This window comes from Protopterus annectens, chromosome 1.part1 (genome assembly GCF_019279795.1).
Source record: "Protopterus annectens isolate FY-2018-M chromosome 1.part1, PAN1.0, whole genome shotgun sequence".
NCBI classification, from domain to species: Eukaryota; Metazoa; Chordata; order Ceratodontiformes; family Protopteridae; genus Protopterus; species Protopterus annectens.
The window spans coordinates 648,058,254-648,079,455 of NC_056726.1; the positions used below are offsets into that span (position 1 = coordinate 648,058,254).

A 21,202-nucleotide genomic window follows, 5' to 3' on the forward strand; every position below is an offset into this window, starting at 1 on the left:
GACTGGGCATAAATTCCTATGTCACAAGATGGGTGGCCAGCTGGCTCACTGAAAGAACCCACACAGTGAAAGTAGCTGACTCCAAATCCAACTTCAGACCAGTGACAAGGGGAGTACCACAGGGCTCAGTCCTGGGTCTCCCCTGTTTGGCATCTACTTCTCAGAAGTCCAGGCTAATATAGCAGGTCTTTGGGTAATGAAGTTTGCAGACGACTGCAAGCTAGGTACCATAATAGAATTGCCTAATGATGTGGACATTCTACAAAGCGGCCTCACTGAGACTGATGTTTGGTGTCAAAGTCATGGCCTCATGCTCAATGCCAAGAAGTGCATTGTCATCCCATTTGGGAAAAACACTGTACCCATGAACTACCACATAGGTGATAGCCGACTAAACACTGAAAGTGTGATAAGAGACCTTGGGACACAGGTAGACAGTAGTCTCTCCTTTGATAATCACATCGCCACAGTAGTCAGGAAATTCTTCTACATGGCACACCTCATCACAAAGCAGTTCACCTCCAGAAAAAAGAGGTCATTGTTCCTCTGTACTCATCCCTTATCATACCCATTATAGAGTACAGCGCCCCGTTTGGTATGTGCCTCGCAAGACATCCACAACAACTAGAAAGGCCACAGAAATACCTCACTAAGCAGATTACCGGCCTCAAACAGATGCCATATGCAGACCATCTCAAAAAACTCCAGCTCTACTTCATCGCTTATCGCGTACTCAGAGGCGACCTCTGCCTAACGTACAAAGCCATGTCAAACCCAGATCTGTTGGACATGCTACACTTAAAGAAACCCCAATCCCTCTGAGCCACACGCTCCAGGGACCTATACCTTCCTCCCACAATAAACAAAACATGCTGGGGGGATAGATTTCTGTCACAGAGACTTCCCATGCTCTGAAACAGACTACCCATTCATGTCAAGCAAAGCTCTTCATTAGCCCTCTTTAGGAAAAATCTCGACAATTGGATGGGAAATAGGAAATTCACCCCGGGAATCACTTCTGTGGCTCTACTAGACAGGGGTGCAGGAAAATAACTTTCTTGGGTGACAAACGCCAGGGAACTTTCTTGGCTAGGCTTGTATAGGCCCCAGGGCTGATAGCCTAATACCTACCTATGAACAACAGCATTTTTTTTTTGTTTTTTTTTTACATTCTGCATCCCTATGGATCATTCCTCCCTTCTACAAAACCACATTGATCCATATCTTCAATTTTGGCAACACCTTTGCCATACTTTTAGCCATTATATACATAAACACTTTATAGTCATGGTTTAAAATTGAAATGAGCCTATATGAAGCTGTATCCGATGAGTTTTTAACTGTCTTTAGATATTACAGCCACCACAGTTTTTTTTTTCCTGGATATTGGTGCTTCCCTTTCTTTTAAAATACTGTGAAACAAAACTTTCCAGATCTTTATCACTTTTTCCCTCTTAGCTTCCAAACTTCCATCAGAATACCAGCAATTTCTGAAGACTTTCTGGTAAATTGGTAATACATCACCATTTTTGTGTCATTTCCTCCCATCTTAGCTGTTAGTTGTTGAGCCTCATCTACCTGTAACCTTGGGGTATTTAAGTCTTCCGTAAATATTTCCACTTGTGCTTTTTCTTGATTTCTCCACTTCTTTGCTTTATACACATTTTTATAAAATTTCCAAAATATCTCGAATACCTCTACAAGATCTCTGGTTATTTTTCCTATTATAGGCTCCCTAAGTTTGGCAATAATTCTTTCTGCTTTCTGTTGCCTAAATCATTGTGCCAGAAGATTTTGTGCTCTAAAGTTATTATCAAAAAAGTTACTTAACAGCAGTCTTTCTAAACTCATGCATATTATCCAGGTATCCCCTTATTTCTCTTTAGTATTCTGGATTTGTGCCTCTTCTTATTCTGTTAGATTCCCCTTATTCTGCAGTACTTTAACCTGTCAGCCATTCTAAGTAATTCTTGCTAGTTCTTAACCATTATCTCCTTTTCTTTTTTTCTACCCTGTTTTTAAACTCCACTTTCATTTTATCCCACTCACTAGCTATAACTTGTGGAGTACTTTCTCTCTTCCCTAATAAGTCCTGAATGATTTCCACGACCAGTTTCTTAAGTTCCTCTCTTTTTAACACGTAGATGGGGAACCACCAGTGTCTGTTCTTTACTTCTTTAGTCTGCATTGTTATCTAAGTAGTTATTGGTGCACGATCTGAAATAATTATTGGATGTGTGACAAAGTTCTCAATTAAATTCCCATGTTCCTGTGAAACATAATTTCTGTCTAATCTAGCCCAGTTATTGTACCTTAGTAATATGTAAATTCTCTCTGAGTTGCTACTACTGAATTCACATCTTCTATACCAGATATTTGTGTCACTAGTGATAATTCAGTAAAGGTATCTAAAAAATACTTCTGCCAAATTGTACCATCTTTTGTAATATGCTCCCTTCTAGACCCCCCCCAAGTACATTCTCATTGTTGCAAATCAAATTCCAGTCCCCACTGTTAAGTAAACTTCCCTGCTGAAAGCAGCTTAATTCTCCAGGTTTTTTAAAACTCCATAATAGCATTTTTATTTGAATATAAATACATGCACGCGTAATCCTCAACCCTTGTCAGTAGCCCGTTACTACCACAAATCTGCTGTTACTATCTTTTTTCCCCTCTTCAATCTCAATTGGAGCTCCTGTAGCAATTAATATAAATACTTCGTCCCTGATTTCCTGCTGAATATCCATCCTGAAATCCTTTATCAAATTCACATGTTCAGTTCTTTCCAAAACATGTCTCTCCTGTATCATTGCTGTTTGCTCTCTGCATTTCTTAATATAATTAAATATTTTTTCCTTTTTGTGTGTGCCCGTAAGGCCATTCACTTTCTAAGATAATATGGAAAGTGTCATCATCATGATACAAAGTCATTATTCTCACCTATTATATATGACAGTTTTGTTAAATGTCTGTTTCTAGCTTTTGTGATACATGCATCCACTAATGCTTAGCAGGTTAATCCTTTATATAGTTTTTTCTTATCATCAACACTGGAACATATGTTATATTTTATGAGACTTTTTGTTTTAATGAAAACCATCAAAAAACACACACCCCAAAACCCGTTACCTTAATACAAACACACAAAACTATGTAAATCCTCAAATAAAGAAGTTTAACCCTCTTAATAGTAACAATTCTCCCAAATAGACAGCTGGAAACACGGGCCATAGTTAACCTAAAATTGAGGTTATCCACACTAAGACGCATTATTGCCAATGCTTCTACTTACACTAATTGATGCCTGTTATTTTTGTATCTTTATTCCCCTCATAAAAATGAAAAACAATGATTATGCTTTTAGAAAACATTAAGTTTTAGTCTTGAAGAAACCAGTGTTCACCTTTTTATTACTGTATTATCAACTTGTCTCCATGGAAATGTAAGAGAGAAAAAAATGTGACCCTCAGCTGCAAGCTGCTAAACACAAGCTGAAACATTTATTGCTAAAGGAAAGCTTTTTATTATATTGCATGTTCTCTTATTTACTTGTTTCCACTTAAATCTTGTTTCTAGACACTCGCCTATACAAAACCAAGAGAAAACATATCAGCTGTATGTATATTATTAGGTTCATAGGTTTTTACTAGGCTAACAACCACAAGGGCCTTTTTAAGCCTAGCCATGCATCCCAAATTTGACAAGTTCTGGTACTCTTGATCAGTTTAAGCAGGAGCTTGGGTGATAAAACATTTACAAGTAGGGGCATGGAAAATGAACCATTTACAGGCTGCCTGTGTCCATTAGAGACATAGGTGCCAAACCAGGGATGAATTTCCTGTTCCCCATCCAGTTATTCAAGTGACACTTGAATTGGCTTAGGGAGGAGGTTTTGCTTCACATGAATGGGGGAGCCTGTTCTAGAGACACGGTGGTCTCTGGGATACATACCTGTCTCTCCAGCAGATCCTATTTATATCACACACAAGGTTTAAGTGTTTAGAATGGGTAATTCTGCTGCTGTTTGTTTTGTAGATATGCAAGAGGTCCATCAGTGTGGGGTCTGACAATGCCTAGTTTGCCAGGCATAGATCCCCTTCAACAGCCTGTAGGAAACAAAATACAAAGATAGGGCTTTGACATGGTCTGCATAGGACATGTTACATGTGCCATGTATTCTTTTGGTGAGGAACCTCTGTGGACATTCCAACTGTTGGATATGCCTGGTTAGGTACATACCAAAGGGGGCATTGTACTCAATGATAGGTCTGATGAATGCAAAATACAGTGGAGCAATGACTTCCTTGGACCTAGATGCCATACCTTTGTTAATAAGTTGCACAACATAGAATGATTTCCTCGCTACTGTAGACATGAGATGGTCAAAGGATAAATTACTGTTTGTGTGTCCTCAAGTCCCTGACTATTGGGTCAGCTGTTAGGGTGTGTTTTTAATATGATCGCTACCGAGGGTGGATGACTTCTTGAAGGGTACTATTATGCATTATCTCTGTACTTTAGCATCCTATCCTCCACCTCAACATCGGAATATTACATCCTATTAACTTAAACATCCTGTTTAGTCTTTTTTACATTTTTACATTGTAAAGCCTACATTTCTTAATACTAAAAAGTAGAAAAAAAAAACGGGGGTGGGGACATCTGTTTAAATTAGTATCTTTATCACATACAAGAACAAATAAAATGCTTTCCTGTAAAACATTTAATTTATATTATGAAAAGTTTCATCGACATATTGTTAAGAACAGAAATTGTTTGGCTTAGTTACCATTTTCCTTAATTACCTATAAATAACACACTTCCCCTCCCCTCTGTGTCCTTCCATACATTACTGACATGAAGTAAGGCTTATGCCTTTAAAATTCCTACAGTTTTAGCAAATAAAAAAAAACAACACTGTTTTCAGTTTTTCTTAGACAGCCATATTTCACAAATGTGATTGATTATTTGCAGTATCATATTTATTCATTAATTTTTGTGTTGCTGGTCTTCCTGTTCATCTCTGTCTCCCAATTCCAGATTCAGATTCAATTCCAAGGTATTCCCGATTCTTCTAGTCACCTCCTTTTCTTTTCTCTCTGTCTTTATTATCAGAAAAATGAGTAGGGGAGCTAGCTTCTGCTTCTGCCACTTTTTGTTGGGTAAACTTTTGTATTTCCTCCTTAGCCTGTTCTGCATCAAAAAATTACTTTGATCCTCTAGGAAAAAATATTCTGATGACAGCTGGAAACAGCAGCATGAATCACACACCTGCCTCTCAACACTCCCAGATTGCTGGAATAATTTTTTTTATTTTCTTCTTGGTATACAGTGAGTAACCATTTTCCACAAACACTCTACAGTCTCCAACTTTTAATACTTTGCCCTTTTGTCACAATTTTGTCAAGATCAACTTTTTCTGCTGATGAGTTTGCATCTTTACTGAAACAAGTTTTGGCAGCTTCTTCATGGCCATATTTGGAGCATACACACAGTGTGCCTTTTCCGTTAACAGTTTTTGCTGTGGAATAACAGTCCAGTTGCTAATTTGTGCCTTCATAAAATAAATACAGTCTGTTCTTTCTAGTCACCTTGGTAATGCAAAAAAATATCAGATTTTCCCTATGTGTTCTGTCCTTAATTCTACCATTTTTGTAACATCTCTTCTTTAACAATGTCATACTCAGCCAGCCTTTTCTTCATTTTTGCCTCAGGTTTTTGAAGTTTTATCAGCTCATCGGAATATCTGTTTAAAACTTCTTCCATTTTTCCAGGCTTTTATTTGAGTTGATGTATTCATTCAGTGTTTTGTTTAGTCTAATCACCTTTGAGCTTGACTTAGTTTTTCTAGATTACAGGAAGCCACGTCTTGCACCAAAGCTGGTGGCTGAACTGCTTTTTGCTGAACAGCTGCAGAATTCTTTCCAGTCGTTGTTTTCTTTTCACCTTTTTCTAGCTGTTTTTATTTTTCAGGCTGTCTTAGTTTCTTCTTTGCTGGCATCCAGGCAGTGTACTTACTTGCCAATAACTGAATTTACTAAAAGTGACAGAATTCCTGGCCCACTTTCTTTTTTCACACTGAAATACATGAAGTTAAGCTGTTAATCATTGTGTAGCCATTTTGGAAAGTCCATCACAGACCAGCTGTTGCTATCAGACCCTTGTCACAGTGCCCTAGAGAGATGTACAATTTCTTCCACTTCTTGTGGATTTTCCTTTTTGAAGCCAAACTCGCCACAGATCATGATGACAGGCTATTTGCTTGCAGGCTAGAAAGCCAACTTAGGTTCACAGATGGTACAGACTGTGTGTTTCATTCCTCCCATTGCCACTCCATGTTGAAGGAGACACCATGTCCCCATCAACTATTTGAAACTCAATGCTGTGCCCATGACTCCAAAGACCTTGAATGAACAGCTACTGTCGGTGCCTTTCCTCATCTGATCAGACAATAATTCAATTTTATGGTACCAAAGGAAGCAAAAGAGTATAAACTCATTCCCTGTGAAGAGAAGGGATGCTTGTCTAACATTAGGAAATAAAATGCAGCATCCATAATAGCATTTCACTTCTCAGATGAGATGAACAAGCCAGTGAATACTGTTGCCAGGTCATCAGTCCAATTCTGAAGCTGTGGAGTCTGACACCTCTGTCTGAATAGGGTCTTCTGGAAGTGGGTACTTTAAAAAGAAAACTTTGTGATTCACAGAAGAACTTGATCCTCCCCCTCTTCTACTTGATACAACAGGGTAAGTGGGCAGAAGTAGCAGTGGACTTGTCTGTCCTGTGGTAAAAAGTTTCCTGTGTGCATTTTCTCTGATCCTTCTGGTTCCACATCTAATAGTATAATACAGGAAAGAAAGACAGAATAATTTTCTCATCTTGCAATGAGTGAGAATTTTTATTTATTATTTATTTATTTTACATTTGTTAACCGGGCTAGTCTAGCTGGATACATATCCTTTTTCAGTAGAGGCCCGAGGAGAAAAGCTTCAACATAATGATTAATACAAGTCGAAAATACAAGTTAAAAAAAGAGGGTACATGTTACAAATACAAGAAGAGAGAAAATTTTCATAGATGTTAAGTAAGACAACAGAACAATCAGCAGGTTATACACAGCGGAGATTTCTTATATACTAATAGTATATAGACTAATACAAGAAATAAACACGTTTACAATTTGGTTGATAGATTTTAAACATTTAGAAGGGTTTGAGATATATATTTAGTCAGGTTCACGACATGGGCATAGCCATTGTGTCTTGAGATATTCTTTCAGGTTGTTTTTGAACTGATTGTGTGAGGTTGTAATTCTAAGGTAGTTTGGCAGGGAGTTCCACGGCTTGCCAATGGAGTTGGCAAAGAGGGCATCGCCACCTGAGTTCTTAGCTTTGATGGTTAGGATCTGAGTGCTGTTGGATGATCAAAGACTATTAAGGTTAGTGTATGGGGTCAAAATGCTAGATAGTGAGGGAGTTCTATCTGGTTGGTTGATTAATTTACAAGCTTCAGTGAGTTGGTTAAATTTGAGAAGGTTTGGGAGTTCCAACCAGCCAAGTTTCCTCAGGTTAAGACAATGGTGAGTGCGATATGGGGTACCAGTTATAAATCTAGCAATGTGGTTGTAGGCAATAGAGAGCATGTTGAGTTCACATTTATTGAGGAAAGAAAGGACTGGGGAGGCATAGAGGAGGGTGGAGAGGAGATGTGTGCAGGCAATAGTTAATTTGGCAGTAGGAGTTAGATAGTTTTTTATTCTGTACATGGATCCAAGTTTTTTGTTAACAGATTTTACAGTTTGCGTAATGTGTCTATCAAATTTGAGCTTATGATCAATAGTTACACCTAGTAATTTGGTACTGGTGACAGGGGTTATGATAGTCCCGTTGTTGGATTTAACATGGAAGGTTGTATTGTTATTATTTGGGAGTTCTTTTCCTTGGGTTGAGAAGACGTTGGGAAAAAATAGTAGTAATTTGGTTTTAGTTGGATTGAGTAGGAGTTTCAGGTCGGTGAACCATTTTTCTACTAGAGAAAAACAGTGTTGAGTGGTGGTTTGGAGATTCAAGAGGGAGACATCTGAGCAGATCAAGGTGGAATCGTCGGCATATTGGATGCAGGTGGATTTAGGGATGACTGAGTGTAGGTCATTTATGAAGATGGAAAACAGAAGTGGACCCAAAATTGAGCCTTGAGGAACGCCTATGGTATTGGGGAGCGGGCCTGATAGTCTGTTTTGCCACCGGACAGCTTGTTGCCTACCAGTGAGGTAAGCCTGGAACCAGGTTAGTGCTGGGGTGTCCAGATGTAGGGTTGCAAGGTTGTTAAGAAGGAGCTGGTGATTGACCATATCGAATGCTTTTGATAGGTCAAGAAAGAGGGCGGAGGATATTAGTTTGTTATTACGATTGTTATTAATGGAGTCGACAAAGGAAAGGAGGGCAGTGGTTGTACTGTGGTGGGGCGAAAGCCGTGCTGGGAGTTGGACAGGAGATGATTACAGGTTAGGTAGTGAAGAAGTTGTTTGTGGATGCATCTTTCCATAATTTTCGCTATTGGGGACAGTATAGCTATTGGTCTATAGTTTGATATTTCTGTGGAGTTACCTCCTTTGTGAAGCGGAATGATGTAAGAAATCTTCCAAATAGAGGGGATGCTGGCTTCAGTTATGGTTCTATTGATAAGGATTGATATAGGGTAGGTGATTACATCAGACGCAATTTGTAAGAATTCCGCTGGGAGGTGATCAGCCGCAAGGGTGGTTGGTTTGAGCTTTTTTAAGAGGGTACGTATGTAAGAGGAAGAGACTGGCTTTAAAGCGAAAGGGGTAGGGGCATCATCACGTGGTTTTGTGGCCGATGGGGGATTGGAGGTTAGTTGACTGGCTAGAGTTTGGATTGTCTCGGTGAAGAAGGAGTTAAAGGTATTGGCTACTTCTTCCTGACCTTTCTCAATAAGTATCTCGGGGGTTGGGGTAGTAGTTTTACCTGGGTGCAGGAGGTTGTTAAAACCTGCCCAGAATTTTTTTGGGTTGTTCTGGTGTTTGGCCTGGAGGAGGCAGAAGTATTGTTTTTTGTCTTGGGTAATGGCTGTTTTAGTAGTGTTTCTTAGCTGTTGAAATTTAGTACGATTTTGTGGGGTTTTTGTTGCTCTCCATGTATCCCAGGCTTGGTCACGGAGTTTAATTTTGTTTTTTGTTTCTCTAGTTAGCCAGGGAGCTAAACGTACTTTGGATCTAATTTGTCTATGTGGGGCATGTGAGTCTAGTATCTTAAGGAATGTGTCGTTGAAGTGGGACACACTCTCCTGGAGGGGTAGAGTTTTTAATAGGGTCCAGTTGCAGGATTTTAGGTCATCAAGAAATAGTTGTGGGATAAATTTCTTTTTGTTTCTGATTAGTCTATATAAGGGGGGGTTGGAAGTTGGGCATTTATGTTTAATAATATAAGTTATTAGGTGGTCACTGAGATCACTGGGAAGGGTACCTGCGGTATAGTTGTTTGAGTCTCTGTTGGTAAGGATCCAGTCAATGGTACTTTCTTTTTGGAGAGTATTGCCTATTCTGGTTGGGGATAGAATATGTTGGGAAAAACCATGTAGGTTAATGGGTTGTGGGGTAGTGTTGGTAGAACAGAGAGACCAGTCAATATTGACGTCCCCAAGTACTATGGTTTCTTGTGGGTAGCTGGTGGCTAACCAGCACAGGGTTTGCTCTAGATTTTCTGTATTCTTCGCTGGTGGGATATAGGTAACAATGTAGTTGATACATTTTTGAGTGTTTAGGCATATTTTTAGGGCTATAAGTTCTAGGTTGGAGATTATAGGGGGTTGTAGTGGATTCCTAAGGATATTCAGGGTATTTCTAAACATAACAGCTATTCCTCCCCCTTTTTTCTTTTCACGATCGGCCCTGAAGATATTATATCCGGGTGGGAGGATCTCTTGATCTTTAGTGGTGGGTTTTAGCCATGTTTCAGTTAGACACATAATGTCAGGGGAGTGAGTATCTATCATGGCATGTAGGTTGTGAATTTTGTTGTTAATGCTTCTTAGGTTCTGATGTAGTATTAGAAGAGAGTCGGTAGGTTTTCGGGTTAATTTAGAGGGGTTAGAGTCTGATACAGTGGCGGGACCTGGGTTAGGATGGATATCACCATCTAAGTTGATTCGATTTTTCAGGTAAACCAGGAATCTTTGTAGTTTAAATAGTAATTTGAGGTTGGTTTTGTTAGTTTGAGTTTTGGGGTGGTAAAGTGTGTGATGGACTACTTTGGGGGATATAGTTTTGTCCTGGTAGAATGAAGGTGGAATAGAAACGACATAGAGATTGGATTGGGAGTTAGTGTGGCGCTTATGGAAGGGGATTCCTATCAGAGATTGGTTTTCATACTTTGTTAAGAAATAGAGAGTCACGAGTAGTATTAATGTGAGGGGGGTGATAGAATAGATGAGTTTGGCCATGATGGAGATAGGGGGAGGGTATGGAGGGGGGAAGAGACTTAGTGTTAGAATTGGTAGTGGGGGTGGGCCTAGGAGTGGGAGGAGTAATAGGGTGAGTCAGAGGAGCTTTGGATTTGCAAGGGGGGAAAGTGGGAGGGGCTGGCTATTCCTATAAATGTAGGGGTACTGGGGGCGGGTGGGATAAGGGGGCAGGGAGGGGAGCGGAGCCCGAGGCTGAGAGGCATTCACCGCCAGGAGTCCCCAGGGTCTTAATGGGAGCAGTTTTCCAGGTAAGTTTAGTTAACTGCCAGGTTCCTGAGACTAGACGTTATTCTTAGCTTTTAAGGAGAGAAGGAGAGAAGTATGCTTTAAATTTACCCTGTAGTTTAATTTAGGTTAGGTTGAAGTTCTTTAGTTTCCCCTTTTGGGAGGTAATTACTGGTGAGAGCATTCACTGTAGTTAGTAGTCCCGGTAGGAGCTTTTTTGGGTCTTGGGAACCTCGTAGTTGAGTCAGGGCAGGGGGGGGTTCCTGTGATATAAGGGAAAGAGATAGGATGTTAGAATAAGGGAGGTGAAATTAGGAAAACACAGTTTAAAGCAGCTTTGCTGTTAAACCCACATAACAGTCTGTAAACAAGTGTTTAAAACATCATGTAAAAACAGTGCGTGTCTCGGACACAAACAGATCATTACCATTTAGTGAGTCAGTTGGATACACGCACTCTAGCAAAGTTTAGGCTTTTCTCACTGGCTGAGTTTACCCAAAGTACAGCACAAAGCAGAATACAGTGTTTTAGTCAACAATTTCTAGTACATCTTGAGAATATACAGTTCAATATTGGTCGTAAATTGAGTTAGAAAGAGGACGCCAGCTTCATGTTAGCAGACACGTGCACTGTAGACACTTTGATTTCGGCTGCAGCACTAAAAACCATGTTGCTAATTAGATATCAGCAAATTTAGGCCAAATATGTGCCAATATATACATTCAGAACCTTTATAATAGTTGCAAATATCATCGGTCCTATCCTCTATTTAATTAAGTAAAAAGACGCTAGATGTGCGTCAGCAGCACGTGTAGAACATTTGAATTTAGATCTTTACATCTGCGACTAGCAAGCAGACACGCCACAGTGTCTTCTCGCAACAACAACAGTAGTAATTATCCGAGTACAATGCAAAGCCGTAAAAGTAAACAATCATGAGCAATATGAATTATACAAGGCTGCAAAACCCATCAGTAGACACACAGATTAATTTCCCAACAGTGTAGTCTCGCAACAAGAATACCAAATATGCCAGTACAATGCTAAGCAGCAATAAGCAATCACGAGCCAAAAAGATTACAGAAGGCTCCAAAACACTGCAGTAGACACACAGATTGAGGTTACTTGACTATCTATGAGTTACCTTCGGCCGGGAGATACGACCGGGCAAGCGGACAGTCAATACCAAAAGTAAGGAAGTGTAAAGTTAGCAGTGAACCTGAGGGATTATTTGATAACTTCCTGACGTCAGCATTCACCGCCAGGAGTCCCCAGGGTCTTAATGGGAGCAGTTTTCCAGGTAAGTTTAGTTAACTGCCAGGTTCCTGAGACTAGACGTTATTCTTAGCTTTTAAGGAGAGAAGGAGAGAAGTATGCTTTAAATTTACCCTGTAGTTTAATTTAGGTTAGGTTGAAGTTCTTTAGTTTCCCCTTTTGGGAGGTAATTACTGGTGAGAGCATTCACTGTAGTTAGTAGTCCCGGTAGGAGCTTTTTTGGGTCTTGGGAACCTCGCGTAGTTGAGTCAGGGCAGGGGGGGGTTCCCTGTAGTTTAATGTAGGTTAGGTTGAAGTTCTTCAGTTTCCCCTTTTGGGAGGTAATTACTGGTGAGAGCATTCACTGTAGTTAGTAGTCCCGGTAGGAGCTTTTTTGGGTCTTGGGAACCTCGCGTAGTTGAGTCAGGGCAGGGGGGGGTTCCTGTGATATAAGGGAAAGAGATAGGATGTTAGAATAAGGGAGGTGAAATTAGGAAAACACAGTTTAAAGCAGCTTTGCTGTTAAACCCACATAACAGTCTGTAAACAAGTGTTTAAAACATCATGTAAAAACAGTGCGTGTCTCGGACACAAACAGATCATTACCATTTAGTGAGTCAGTTGGATACACGCACTCTAGCAAAGTTTAGGCTTTTCTCACTGGCTGAGTTTACCCAAAGTACAGCACAAAGCAGAATACAGTGTTTTAGTCAACAATTTCTAGTACATCTTGAGAATATACAGTTCAATATTGGTCGTAAATTGAGTTAGAAAGAGGACGCCAGCTTCATGTTAGCAGACACGTGCACTGTAGACACTTTGATTTCGGCTGCAGCACTAAAACCATGTTGCTAATTAGATATCAGCAAATTTAGGCCAAATATGTGCCAATATATACATTCAGAACCTTTATAATAGTTGCAAATATCATCGGTCCTATCCTCTATTTAATTAAGTAAAAAGACGCTAGATGTGCGTCAGCAGCACGTGTAGAACATTTGAATTTAGATCTTTACATCTGCGACTAGCAAGCAGACACGCCACAGTGTCTTCTGTAACAACAACAGTAGTAATTATCCGAGTACAATGCAAAGCCGTAAAAGTAAACAATCATGAGCAATATGAATTATACAAGGCTGCAAAACCCATCAGTAGACACACAGATTAATTTCCCAACAGTGTAGTCTCGCAACAAGAATACCAAATATGCCAGTACAATGCTAAGCAGCAATAAGCAATCACGAGCCAAAAAGATTACAGAAGGCTCCAAAACACTGCAGTAGACACACAGATTGAGGTTACTTGACTATCTATGAGTTACCTTTCGGCCGGGAGATACGACCGGGCAAGCGGACAGTCAATACCAAAAGTAAGGAAGTGTAAAGTTAGCAGTGAACCTGAGGGATTATTTGATAACTTCCTGACGTCAGCATTCACCGCCAGGAGTCCCCAGGGTCTTAATGGGAGCAGTTTTCCAGGTAAGTTTAGTTAACTGCCAGGTTCCTGAGACTAGACGTTATTCTTAGCTTTTAAGGAGAGAAGGAGAGAAGTATGCTTTAAATTTACCCTGTAGTTTAATTTAGGTTAGGTTGAAGTTCTTTAGTTTCCCTTTTGGGAGGTAATTACTGGTGAGAGCATTCACTGTAGTTAGTAGTCCCGGTAGGAGCTTTTTTGGGTCTTGGGAACCTCGCGTAGTTGAGTCAGGGCAGGGGGGGGTTCCCTGTAGTTTAATGTAGGTTAGGTTGAAGTTCTTCAGTTTCCCCTTTTGGGAGGTAATTACTGGTGAGAGCATTCACTGTAGTTAGTAGTCCCGGTAGGAGCTTTTTTGGGTCTTGGGAACCTCGCGTAGTTGAGTCAGGGCAGGGGGGGTTCCTTGTCCATCCGGTATGGTACAGTCAAACCTGTCTGTTGTTATCGTTTGGTGTAGCAGAATGAGCGTTCCCCTTCTCCTCCACCTCTTGCGTTCATCTGAGTCCTAAAAATATTAGGGAATCCATCCAAACTGTTATTTTGATGTCTGTTTGCAGCATTAGCTCCCAAATCAGTTCCAGTTGCACCAACAAGCTTCTTGTGACCGTGTGGTTTCTGGCTGTAAGCAGTGCAGGAAACCCTACAGGTCTTGACCAAGGATGCCAATCACAGAGGGCAATTGGTTCTGCCATTGGACCCGTCTCCAGATGAAGAACCCTCGTATTTAGCTGATTTACTGGGGGGATGTCAGATATGAATGAAGCTGCCAGCAAAGCCCTCCACTCAGCAAGTTTATTCCACCATATTGAAGCAGTTCTTAGTCTGGTTGGAGTGGTACCTATTATTACCCCAGTCAGTTAGCTTGTAGGTGATCTTGGTGCACATCAGGGTTCTCTATGACTTGGGTCATGGATATCCCACCGTTATGGTGTGTGTGTCTGCTATTTTTGTATATCATGACCTTTTGGATGGCAAGATTGCAGATTCAGTACTTGCTGGTCAGGCAGCAATGTGTTACATCTCCAACCTTCTTGAAGGAGCCCACCCCCCACTTGATGGGACCTGAGCTTCATGTAGATATGTTTGCCCATCTGCCTTTTGAGCCTGCCAGCTCTGCAGCATTGAGGTTCATTTTCAGGGACACACTCTCTGTATTAGCCATCACTTGTGCAAAGTACTTCTTGGAGCTTCAGACCCTTATTTGCATGGAACCCTATCTGGTCTTTCATAAGGATGGGTTGTCCATTAGGCTGAATCCTTGTTTCCTCCCAAAGTAAAATTTGAGGTTTTCCTGAACCACTCTATTAACTTCTCAGTTTTCTTTGCATTGCCAGAAACAAAATGAGAGTGATTTACACATCCTTGATGTGCATTGGCCACTCGGATATTGCCTGAAGCAGGAGCATGAAGTTAGGAAGACAGGTTAGTTGTTCGTCTTACATGCTGGAGGAAGGGAAGGGCTTGCAGTTGCCAAGCAGAATATTTACAAGTGGTTTGTCAGCTGCATTTTTTGTTATTGTTATTATTATTTTATTATTTTCTATCAGTGCCCATCCACTTACTGGTAAATACTACGGTCAAAGCCCACTCCAGTAGAAGAATGGCTGTATCCCATACACGCTTGTTCCTTGGTGCATGTCTTCATAGTTTGCTGACATTGGCAAGTACAGCAGGACTCTATGATTTAAGTTCTTTCTTATGAGATCCTTTGCCTCCTTTCACAGCTATAGTTAATGCCTGGAATTTGACTCAGTCAGGGACTCATCAGGGGGTACTTAGCATTAGATATGATGGATATAATGTTAAAATATGAGCTAGTTTATGCACAGACTATTCTTGATGAATCGGGAATGCTGTTCCTCCTTCCCCCTGTAGACCAGAGATCTTCCACTGTCTCCTGCTGTTGGAGTTCCATGTAAATCAAACAGGTATATATTTATATATCACTGGTTTAATAATGTAGTATCTGTGTTATTTCCTGATTATCAGGAAGTTGCTTGCAGGTGACATGGGGTGAACTGGCAGGCTTTGGAGACTTGCAAGGTTACAAAATTTTATGCAATCTCCACATTACATGATAATAAATAAATAAGCACCTATTTATTAATCAGGTAGACCCCTGGACACACAGTGCCTTTTCAAGAGTGACCTAAGAATAATATCTGGTTAAGTGACTTGCTCAAGATCACACAGCGGGTCAATGAGATCTGAAGGACTCAAACCCTGTACTCCAGGAATTCCAGCTTGCAACCTTAATTTCTGCACTGTCAGTCTAAATGGTACTGATCATGGCATGTGACAGTGTGAGAACATGGATGTCCCTAAATGTAAGATTTTTGTTGAAAAAATGACAGATCCTGTTTGGTTTAGAAGAAGTACTAGACAAATGCAACCAAATCTTCATGTATTTTGATTGGTTGACTGAGGGGCTTTATTTGGTTATGTACTTGTGAAGTGTGATGCTGCCACCATGACTGTATCGAAGGCTTTGTAAGGATGTATTAGTTCTTAGTTTGTGACTTTTGCTGGGGGTCATCAAGTACCTGGTACTCTATTTAGGTCAGGATAACTTTGGAGAGTATTATATCAGAGTAGCCTCCAGCATGATATTTAAGCTGTGTTTATTGTCTCAGCGAAAGGCCTGCCTCATTGACGAAGCCCGTCTTCTTTCCATCAGATTAATTCTTATTCTTCACCTTTGTACTGAGAAGTTATCTTCCCTGTATTTCTATTGGTTATAGCCATTAAGCTTATCTACATCTAAAATCTGCTGACCAGATTTGTCCCTGGTTTCCTGAACTGTTTGCTGTACCAGTAAGTAATTAACGAGACAACTTGGAGAAAAAAAAATGTTTATTTATAACCATATTACAAAGTTCCTAGCACCTCTTAATGGTTTTACAGAACAATGTCTTCTTTACTGGTAAGTACTCTGTCCTTAACTGTGCAAACCTGAAAGTCTTGCTGTATTACTTGCAGCTGTATATATACTGATAGGTTTGTAAGTGGTAGATGTAGTATATGACCTGGAAGCATTATTGCCTGGAACACGGGGAGAGATTTGGCATAATGATTAAGGTGTTTACATCACAGACATAAGGTACAGGGTTTGATCCTCATCTTTGAAGGAAAATTGGCTAGGCTTAAAATAGCCCTTATTATGGTATTTACCTCACAAACAGACATGTAAACACTTTCTAGGTCCCTTTAGCCTAAGGAAAATCAGATATTGGAGGCCCCACATGCATAAGTGGAACAACACTGAGTATAGTGTTCTCTTCTCAGTCCTGTGGAATACTCTGCCTGTGGTACATATGGTTGTGTATCTCTTTCTCTGTTCATGGTATCCCTTAAACTCCTCACTTAGGAAATAATTACCACTGTGATTGTAGAAACTTCTGATCAATCTACTGGCAAATGAAATATTATGTTCAACCCCAAGTAATTTGACCCAAATGAGTAGTATTATACTACTCATAATATAGCTAATTTTTTAATTGTTAACTTTTTGCTGTACTTGCGTTATACCTAACTGTATAGCATGTTTATTTTTAGTAATTGTTTAGTTGAAGCTGTTATCCCAGATCACCTGTACCCAGGTTATGTAGCCAGTCACCAAATGTAGTGAGCTGGTAACAAATAATTATTCAGCTGATTGAATATGCATTATGTTTGTTGAACTTATCTCAGAAGTCCTTTTATAGATAGCACTTGTATCTGATTACTCATTATGCCCATAAATTTTCAGTTAGATATTAAGGAATCCCTGTGTCCCCTCTGAGTGCAGATGTGCCTTCTTAATACCTGTGCGTATGGTTAGAAAGTAAGGGGATTTGGGAAAGGTTTTGCTATTATATGTCTCGTTGAACTGTTTTAAGAAGGGAAGATGCCTTATTTGTGGAAGTAGAAGTAGGAGTATTGAGCATATCCCTTAAACTAGATGTTGGGAGATAATAAATCTTGTGACTGTGGACTCTGAGCAACATAAAGAGGTCCTATTGCTTGGAGTAAATTCTAAATTATTTTTCTAATTGATACTTTTCACTTATTATTACTGCTTATGATTTCAATGCCATGATGCTTGGTAGGTTCTTCTTTCTGTTTGTAGTAACTTGTTATTTCTTTTATTTTAGGTTCCTTTTTGAGGCTGTTGGATTTGTTGTCACAAGTATATCTCTTCTTTTTGGAATTTCTTTAGTAATATGGGTGGACAATGCTGTGAACAGATGGTTTAAAAAGCTTATTCTCAGTCAGGTCAGGTAGCAGTAAGAGACCTCTCACTATGAGAAAACCAGCTGCAGAAAGCAAATTAAAAATAAAATAATCATCAGATGAAATGCCAAAGAAGAAATGGTAAAACAAAGGCAGCATATTCAAAAAAAAAACCAAACTGTGACCAGAAAGTTTCAGCTTGGCTAGAGCAAAGCTGTGCTTTATTGATGGCTCTTGACTATTCCTTTTTGATCAGTCATTTGTGATACATTAAACCAACATTTGAAGTGACTTTCAGCACTACATGCTTCTTCTTCAAGGATGGAAAGGTTTTGTTTGCAGCAAGGTACTACAGGATATTATTTGTTCAATTATCGCATAACTGTCAAGTGTGAGAAAAAAATGCGGTTTCACTATGCAAGATAAAAATATTGCTGACTGCATTGGAGTTCTTCATGTTTATTAGAAGAAAGTATTGATTTAGTTTGAAACACAAACGTATCTGTAATTGTTATGGTTAATTGTATTAAACATGTACAGTTATGACATTTTACTGAACTGCTATCCACTGCTCTGGGTAGCATGGTGATTAATGTTGCTGCCCTGCAGATTTGTCGTTTGGATGTCAGTTCCAGCATTCAGATGCTGTGTAGGGTAAGTTTGTTCTCTGTTTCTTTGTGTGGGTACTGTAGCTTGCTCCCATTTCCTTGCATATATTGCATAGTTTAGGTGACCAATGTAAATTTGATTTCTGTTGTGGATCTTTTTCCATGGGTCTTTCTTGTAAACCAGCCTTTGGCTCAGTGGAAGTAACCAGTTAACAGAATGAATTAAAAATAATAAATAGGTTATTTTAGTCACACAGGAGGTTAGACCTATGTTTTTAAATAACATATGCATAGCAAGATCTCTTATTAAGAAACTACAGACACAGCTACATACCTGAATCAGCTCCATAAATATGTAAATTGAGACAGATTTGGGACGTATCCCACATCAAAATGTGAATTAACACACCCAAAGTTCCAAAAAAAAGTTATATTTCAGAGATCTGTTGGGTTTTTAAAGCCATACTTCTAAGCATCATTGTAGTGTTTATTTCTGTTATTCAGATAAATACAAGAGACATAAATGAGATTAAAACACTGCAAAATGGAGTTTGCATCTCAAAATTGTAGGTGTTTTGCGTCATGAAATCAGTTTTACCTCTCGCAAAATAGACTTTGCATTTTTATATTTATTATCTTGTAAAGTTGTGAGTTTCTTAGTTTCATTAGTATTATAACATTATAGTTACATTATTGCTGACTGCATGAGTTTCAGATTTCTAAATGTTTCTTATGGCAGCTTATAAATAAGATTACTGTAATAAGCCCCTGTAACAAAATGTTAGGTTTAGCTTTAGAAGACAAAACAGATTCATTAAATTGAAACAGATTTTTGTAGTAAACGTACATAAAGAATACATTTAATGTATATAATATAAGAAACATATACATTGTATTTAATTATGGAATAAAGTGATTTTTAGTGTTATACTGAATTTTGATCAATATCAGTAACATCTGTTTGTAACATGTGCAAAATTAAACCTAAGCCTTAAAGTACTTGATTTTCTTTACAGTTTTAAGGTATCCTCCTGATATGAGCTGTCTTAGATACTAGAACATTTTGTTAATCATGGAACTCAAGGTAGAAATTCAAAACTGGGCATGCATACATTATTCAACCTTCTGTAGTCAGACATATTTGTGTGAAGGATGACATTGCACCAGAGTTTGTTGCCCAGTTTCAGTGGCATTTTAGTTTTTTTTTTTCCAAGACTGTGTCTTACATTATTTTGGTTCTGATATTGTCCATTGGTTTGCAATAGTTGTCTATCAGATTCATGCCCATCCAAAAGGGCTTGTGTGGTATTTCGCTTATTTTTCTGATATAATTGCCCTTTATAGCCACAATGTAGGCCAGAAGTGGATAAATTCATGTCAGAATGTTATGGTCACATAAAACATGATAACCAATATCAGCACATCAACATCAGTATAGTCATTAAAAAATGAAAGGCACAAAGTAAACATTTTTGTAGGGCAGCAAGCTGTCCTGCCTCATGCTTCCATGTCACACAAATACCTAATTAAATATACTAACTCCCCAGCTGCACAACCATGGAGAAAAGACAAACACTAGGAAAGGGAAATGCTATTCCTACACCCTTTTGCAGTATTCCACTGCTGAATGCCATGTATTTGATCGACATCTAAACTTTGGAAAGTAAAAAAAATCCATGTAAGCCTCCCCTTTGGCTTCCTGTCAAGCCTTCAACATCCACCCAACAACTGACATGCCATTTACTACAGGTAGTGAACCAAGCCAAAACAAAAGCATCTACATTTGCTATTAGTAGCCCATGATCAAACAACATATTTCCAAAACTGAAACAGGTTACGTACATACAATACAGAGTTTAGGTATAGGAGATAAGTTGTAATATGTTATTAAAATGTGGGACATATAACACACAGTACAATAAATAAGAATTGTATATTGTTTAGTAAAGTGAAATAGAAGCATACCATAATGATCTAAAAGTACATGTAAATCAGATGTAGTGGGGGAAGGGTAGAAAGAAGCAGAGGCAATGAAACTGGTAGTACTAATGGGCAATAAACTTTCCATTATATTCAGGAGGTTCTAACATGAAATAAGAGTAAGGTAAAGAGAAGCCTGATTTATCACATTCTGGTAAGCCCTTGCACTCAGCATGTAGGCAATTATGGTGAGATAAAGGCAAATATAAGAATATTTGGACAGAAATATGTGCAGGCTGCTCTGAGGTGACACGTGTTTCACTTTTTGAGCCAAGAAAGACCCAGTCCTATTTGACTTCCCATGTCTTCACAATATCAGTGGCTATGCAAACATCTGCACCAACAAATAAACAAGATTTGCTGGAAGGATAGGTTCCTAACTCAACCAATGCCCATGATCACTTGTCTAGTCTTGTTCCTGTGCTCCTAAATATGTGGTAAAATATAAGTTTGAAGAGCTTATCCAGTATATATTAGGTATATATAATTATAATAAAAGGTGAATTATACTTAATGAATAATGACAATAATTAAGAGTTAGACACTTCTTTTACTTCAGAAAAGGCGTATTAATTCATATGCTCTGATTCTCTCAATGTTTCAACTTAATGGCACTAACATTTTAAAGGTGTCCCTGACTTTTTCTTTACTTTTCCCTGAGTCTGTTCAAATATGTACCTGAGTGTTTGAGAGGTCTGGCAGAGGCAGAAACACAGAGGCATATCAGCCTTTCTGCTGTTACACACTGTGCAAATAGCTTTGGAAGGAGTTTCGTAAGCATACCATTATGTAGGAATACAACACTGAAATACAAATGGATGTAGCCATATACTGGTAGCAACCAACTGTAACAATGCCATTGCTCTATTGCTGAAAAGACATGTGGTGCACAGACAAAAAATAACAGGCCATTTTCTGGCTACCATGTTGATAGGTCCACAGTTGGGAGTTGCGCAGACAGACTACTT

The 21,202-nt window shown here is 39.1% G+C and overlaps 1 protein-coding gene across 2 annotated transcripts in view; it reads left to right on the plus strand.

Moving 5' to 3' along the window:
• Positions 1-19,253, plus strand: part of PIGO (phosphatidylinositol glycan anchor biosynthesis class O) — a 547,687-nt gene extending 528,434 nt beyond the window's left edge. For both annotated transcript variants that reach the window (XM_044077361.1, XM_044077374.1), the window contains exon 10: positions 17,568-19,253. In XM_044077361.1, coding sequence (XP_043933296.1) covers positions 17,568-17,697 — 130 coding nt within the window. In that variant the 3' untranslated portion in view covers positions 17,698-19,253. The remainder of the gene's footprint in view (positions 1-17,567) is intronic.
• Positions 19,254-21,202: the final 1,949 nt, after the last annotated feature.